Below are 6,523 nucleotides of genomic sequence, written 5' to 3'. Positions count from 1 at the left end.
TATCATGCTTCCTTGATTGATCCACTGCCTGTACCTGGAACCGAATTTTCTCCTCCTTTGCTTTGCAATGGCATCTGGCATCTGGTTCCTCATGCTCATGGCTCATGCTGCAGAGGCCAAAGGGGGACATCACCTGTGATCCTCCATGCCATCCACCATGATTCATGGGCCATGAATGTACTGTTGAGGGGGCAGCAAGTACCACTCCAGGCTTGCACCACTTTTCTCAGGCTCTATCTACACACTTGATCTCCCATGCCCCATTGTATATAACAATAATAACACTTCAATTATTGTTGCTACAAAACAAATCTACCACCAACATTGAAGCAAGCAAGCAAGCAAACAAATGTGCAGCACCAGTAGCTGGCTGGCTGGAGGTAACAACATATGAATGCTGATCTTTATTCAGGTTCTGTTCTGCAGCTGTAGTTATCTGACAAGTGGCCGTTGAAAATCCACACTTGATGTGAAGCCACTGATTCTTGCTTAGCTGTTGCTCACTTGCATATATACTCCTATTAACCACTGACGTTGGTTGCTAGGAATCTTCTTCCTGGGCTGAAAGTGACTCCAGTGATGGCTGTAATGGCCTTTTTCTTCTCCGTGGCGCTGAAAGCGAGTGTAATTACCCGGGTTAATCAAGTGTCATTGTCGAGGAATCATCCACGACATCGATGATTTGTTGTTTAATGATGATGATGTGTATGTCTGGCCACGTGGCTGTCGTCCCAGCTGGCGTGCAATAACTGTGTGGCCGACGGAGTAGAGCAAAAGCGACCTCTGGTGCTCTATGCTTATCTTATCTTAGCGGCTGCTAATTAGTCCGGTCAGCAGTGCTCGTGATACTGTTCTGAGCCTAGACATCTTGGTTTCACCAAAAAAGAAAAAGAAAAAAAGAAGCAGAGAGCCTAGAGATGTTGCACAGCAAGTTAGCAGTACACACATTAAGTGTTTGGCACTCTATGTACAAGCGTGCATTAGGTCAGAATAATGCCGCGCTTTGCACGGCTGTACCCTCCACGTGAGATGCTCCGTCCTTTGTCAATCTTGATCCGGACGCCATTGCTGGCGAGCAATTAGTGAAGGCTGGTCTAAGGCTGCTAACTAGAGAGGCAGGCAGCGTAGTGTAGATTCCGTGTGGAGTGAGGAACAGTACCGATGTCTTATACTGGTTTTTTTTTTTTTGAGAAAAAGCCATCATCGCTAGCTGATGTCTTTGCGAGATGGTTCTGGTCACAGCACGTTTGTAGTGCAGAGCGTATGTATGCGTCACGTATAATGAGACCGCACACCTGTGCTGCCTGCCGCCCTGCGCTCTTGTCGCCGTCCGTCGTATTTGTACTGTACTGTACGCCACGGTACCGGCCGTGTATGTATGTGTGTATGTGTACATCACGGGTAGTTATGGTTCCAATCAGTCGCTCAGTCAGGTGGCCCATCTGCATCAAGCCCTACGTCCGGCCTCGGATACATCCTGGAAAAAAAAGGGAAACGTTTGGATACACGTTGCTGTTGGTTGGGCCGTCAGCATTATCGGCTAGGAATGTAGAGCTTTCTTCTCTCTGTCAAGTAGGCATACATACATACATACGTACGTATAGACACTAGGAAGAAAGTAGTCACATGTACACAGTGTACGCGCATGTGGTATCATACACACACAGTCGCACATGTATGGTGGTCACGTACGTAGGTGCGCGGGAATTATTACCCTACTTGTGATTGATTAATCTGATGAGAGGGCTGTGTTGTCTGCCTGGTTGTGCATGTGGAGGGAGAGACATGCGTGGACATGGACATGTGGGCGGCACAGGAGAAGCTCTGGAGGACGGACGCAGCGGCAGCGGCAGCGGCACGGCAATCATTGAAGCTTCCCTTGTGCTTGTGCGGCCTCCTTGTCCTCCATCTCACATGGCGGGTCTGCTTGCTGCCACTTGGCAATGGCGACTCCCTCTTGGTCCGGTCCGGTTCCCTGGCCACGGGATGGCGCCACCTGCTTCTAGTCAAGTTAAAACCACTGTGAGTGAGATGAGAGAGATAGAGATTGGTCGTGGGCCCCAGGTGCTGCCCTGCCATGCCTTGGTGTTGAACTGTTGATGATGAATTTTTCAGCAAACTTGGAAGACTCATGAGGAGAGGAGAGGAGAGGAAAGGCAAGGCGAAAGGACGCCGGCCACCGACGAACGCACAGCGAAACATTGATGGACTCCTCCCAGCTGCTTTCCTTCCCGCCGGCGAGGAGACCCAACCAAACTTTATAACGGACGGCATTTAACAGCTCCCATGCTCCACGCGCGCCGCCGCCGCCGCCGATCCCCATCCATCCACCTCCCTAACCTAACCAAACCACATCGCATGCCATTACTACCATGGCCACGGGACACGGCTCACAGACAGTATCATGGCGGGCGCCGAGAGACCACACGGGACAAAGCGTGGAGGGCACATTGTCCTTCCCCGTGCTCTCACACCAAACCACAACAAAGCAAAAGGCCCTGGCCAACAGCCAAGGCGCTTCAGTTCAGGCATTTGTTGGTCCCTGAAGATCATTTCCGTCGCTACCAGAATCGGGGCGTCGGGACATAACAAGAGCTCAAGAAGGCTCTCCTACCTGTTGATCTCAGCCGCGGCTCCGACAGGCGCCTGTATGACAGGGGCAGCGATGCTGTTTTCTCCTGGCAAGAATAGCAGGCCCTGCTGGTGTCCATGTTGCATTGCATGGCACCAAGATTTGCCACAACTAGAAACCAAACAGACGGCGGGTAGAAGGGAACTGTAGCCAGGATATTATTATTGTGTAACAACGCACGCACCTCGTTGAGCATGATCAGGCTATCGGGATCCAATGCTGGGATAACAGTCGGTGTTGGCGACACGCCAGACGTTCTAGAAATACTCGCGCGGCCCCAGTACATTTTCGACAAATTATTGATGGCACGCACAGCTCTAGATATGTGGAACTTGTGGGTGGCTGCGCAAATCTACGACGAAGCCGTTGGATCTGACTGTAGATATGGGGCGAAGTGCTTCAGTGTCTCCTCGTAGACAGGTTTCTTGAAATCAACAGCCTGTGTGTGAGTTCGACATGGAAACTGTGTTAGTAGGCGCCCCAGATTCAATAAACAGGAGGGATCGGGTGTTATTATCGAGCTGGAATAAATGGACCACCTTCTCAATCACTTGCTGAGGGGTCATCCATGCCCATTCAGAGAACTCTGGCTTCTCAGATCCATCGCCCATCAGGTTGATCTCGTCATCACCCCCGGTAAGCCTAAATAGAAACCTGCTCATTTGAAGTCCACAGTTAACATCCAGATCTGATTAACTGCTAAATGTCTTGCGTATTTTGATTGATATTTCAATAAAGAACGATGGGCAGAAATTGATTATTTCACTGACAGTAATTATCTCTGAATAAGAAACGTCCGACCAACTTCTAACTTACACAAGTCTGACTAGGCCTAAATGACAGGTATAGGCCCCAAATGTAAGACTATATGGAAGAGTTTGAGAGAGGTGAGGAGATGGCATAAGCAGGCTGGCCACTGTAGATACATCCATGGAAATATCTCCAGCCCAATTTTGGATAGCCACACATACCAACTACCAACCATAAAATTTATACCAGTCAGTGACATGACCCTTTGTGAAAGATAATAGGAATGTATCCAATATTAAATCATTAGACAGAATCAGAAGATAACATCAAAGGTACTCCCTCGTTCACTATTATAAGATGTTCTAACTTTTTTCTGAATCGGATGTATATAGACGCATTTTAGTGTGTTTGTTCACCCATTTCAGTCCGTATGTAGTCCATATTGAAATATCCAAAACATCTTATATTTGTGAACGGAGGGAGTATAACTTTTAGAAAGAGTTTCACTTACTAACACATGAATTGCGTTTCTATTTGAATCCAACATAAAGATATAACTCGACCTTACTGCACTAAGTTCTGTGTTTTGACTTCCATCAGCTTAACAATTGAGCACTAGGGATTCAACAGTTCTCCTGGACACCAAAATTGACTAACCATTACAGGCTACGGGGGACTACATGTCCTGGATTCCAATTCATTAGGAAGCTTCGTACCAACGGATGCATTACGAAAACTTCAGATCAGTACAAGCATGACCTTCGATGCATGTGAGTGGTTGGATAGATTCAATATGTTCATCTCACAGTTTAATGTCTCCTCAGACTTTCCTACACATGCCCTCATAACGAGCTTCGTATTGAATTTTGGTCTATGCATCTCATATAATTTTTTCCAATGTACTACAACTGGAGACATGTGTGCACATGCACACTGTGCAAGACAAGTGTGCACAGCATACTCCGCACATGCATACAAGTGCATCCAGTAAAATGACTTATTAACAATTGCAGGTTCAAATGTTGAGGAGCATCATGCTAGGTATAAGGTGTTAAACTCTCTGATTTCTAACAATACAAAAGGTTGAAATGGATTTGTAACATGTATGTTACATACAACTACAGGATATATAATCTTCCACAGTAGCTGTAAGCCTATAATGCATAAAGTTTAATGGATAATGAAGCATGTTCAGGTGTCAGTATGGATGCATATAGTAAGGCATGTTATGATAACATCATGGACACTTATGGTGTGACATATTTTTTAATGGATTTTGCTGACAACTTAACTGACATCAGATTTACTTCGTGAATCGCTACATGGCATGAATAATAGTGTGGTGGTTTGGTAGAGAGAGTTGTGCAATGGATATGGCTCCGCGGCTGTATCTTGGGGTTGGAGTATTCTGTTTGTCAAGTGCCAACTGCTATGCCTGTGCAGTAAAATGATTCTTGTAGGACTTTCCTTTCAGGTTGAAACAGGTAGAAATGCAACAACAAACTTTTGTTGCTAAGCATCATTCTTAGCTGAAGCAATCCAGCAGGCTTACCACTTCTGAGCCTGGCCCTTCCAGTTTGTTCCCCACCTAGCATTCAGCTTGTCTTTGACATCCGCGGGGAAATCATATGTCAACCAATTGGGGGCCTGCACGGACACACGCAACGCGATCAGAAAGAAACCTTTGGTTATGAAAACAATTTCTTCCACTTGCATACTGAGAGCAGAGAGACACTAGAGATTTATCACTATTTGGGACAGTTGAAATAGGTCATCTATGGATTATCGATTTCATTTCTGCTATGCTTGGAAGTAAATCATGATGGTAAGAACTTGTGAAGAGCTGGCGGCTGACCTCGGCGACGATCTCGGCGGATCTAACACCAGTTTCTTCCCTCAATTCCCTAACGGCAGCTGCTCGCGGCTCTTCCCCTGGGTCTATTCCACCCTGCAGCGACACGGAGCAACCAGGCGAATCAACTAGGGTTGGTTTTATGTGTACCAGGATGCAGTACTGACAATAGTAATCCATGATTAGGCTAACTGAACAACAAGTTCCACTGCCAGTAGAACAGGAGTACCTGAGGCATCTGCCACGCGGTGGGGATGTCGATCCTGGACGCGGAGAAAATCTGCAGGAGGAGAGAAGCGATCAGTGAGAGAGGGGGGCATCGAGGGTTGTCAACGGGGACGACGAGGGGGGGAGGGGTGCCTTGGTGAGGGAGGGGTCGGCGAGGCAGATGCCGACGTTGGTGCGGTAGCCCTCGGGCGGCGAGTCCATGGTGGCGAACACGGCGAGCGGCGAGGCCGAGCAGGAGAGCGGGCGGCGGCGGGCGATCCGGGGGAGCCGGAGCGCGGCGGCGGAGGAGGAGATGGTGGGGGTGAGAATGAGGCAGCGTGCGGCGGCCACCGTCATCGGTCCACCCGCAAACCCAACCCAACCCAACCCAATCGATTTGGGGGGTCTGGGAGACAACGAGAGTGGTGGCCGGTCTGGACCAAACCTGTCCGGGCAGGCGTGCCAGCCCATTAGCCCGCGTGCCCCACACTGATGGGCCGGCATGGCACGTGGCTAAGTGGGCGTGCCTGGCATGCCGCCTGCCCCGGGCTGCGAGACCAAGCCCGTGGGCACGAGCGCCTGCAGCAGTCCGAGCTGGGCCGGCCCGTTCTACGTTTTTCCTTTTCTGGAAAGGATAAAAAAAAGCAGCGTGACCCAGCTTCGAACTCAAGACCACTCCATATACTTCCTCCGTTCCTAAATATAAGTTTTTGTAGAGATTTTACTACGGACTACATACAAAACAAAATGAGTGAATGTAAACTCTAAATGCATCTATATACATCCGTATGTGGTCCATAGTAAGATCTCTACAAAAACTTATATTTAGGAACAAAGGGAGTAGAAAGCAAATCCACGTAACCACTACGACACCACCATGCGTCATGCAATCTCTCTTCTTTCCACCTTTTTATTCCTTTCTGTTCGCGAAGCTTTCCCTTTTTCTTTTCTTTTTCTTCAATGCGCAAGTATTTTTTTAAAGAAAAATTGAAATTTGCCGGAACTTTTTTCTAATTCTATTTTTTTGGCATTTGGTGAACTCTTTTTCGAATTTGGTGAACTTTTTTTGAATTTGATGAAGT

At 47.9% G+C, this 6,523-nt stretch overlaps 1 protein-coding gene across 1 annotated transcript; it reads right to left on the bottom strand.

Moving 5' to 3' along the window:
• Positions 1-2,766: 2,766 nt before the first annotated feature.
• On the bottom strand, positions 2,767-5,855 carry LOC125508097 (nudix hydrolase 26, chloroplastic-like). Its single transcript, XM_048672679.1, has 6 exons — positions 5,595-5,855; positions 5,464-5,514; positions 5,238-5,330; positions 4,935-5,029; positions 3,172-3,286; positions 2,767-3,071 (listed from the first exon to the last, which is right to left on the bottom strand). Exons 1-6 carry the CDS (start codon positions 5,796-5,798, stop codon positions 2,985-2,987), a joined length of 645 nt encoding a protein of 214 aa, XP_048528636.1. The 5' UTR covers positions 5,799-5,855; the 3' UTR covers positions 2,767-2,984.
• Positions 5,856-6,523: the final 668 nt, after the last annotated feature.

This window comes from Triticum urartu, chromosome 5 (genome assembly GCF_003073215.2).
Source record: "Triticum urartu cultivar G1812 chromosome 5, Tu2.1, whole genome shotgun sequence".
Taxonomy (NCBI): Eukaryota; Viridiplantae; Streptophyta; class Magnoliopsida; order Poales; family Poaceae; genus Triticum; species Triticum urartu.
Note: the sequence above shows the minus strand (reverse complement) of the source record. Positions and strands in the feature narration are given on the sequence as shown.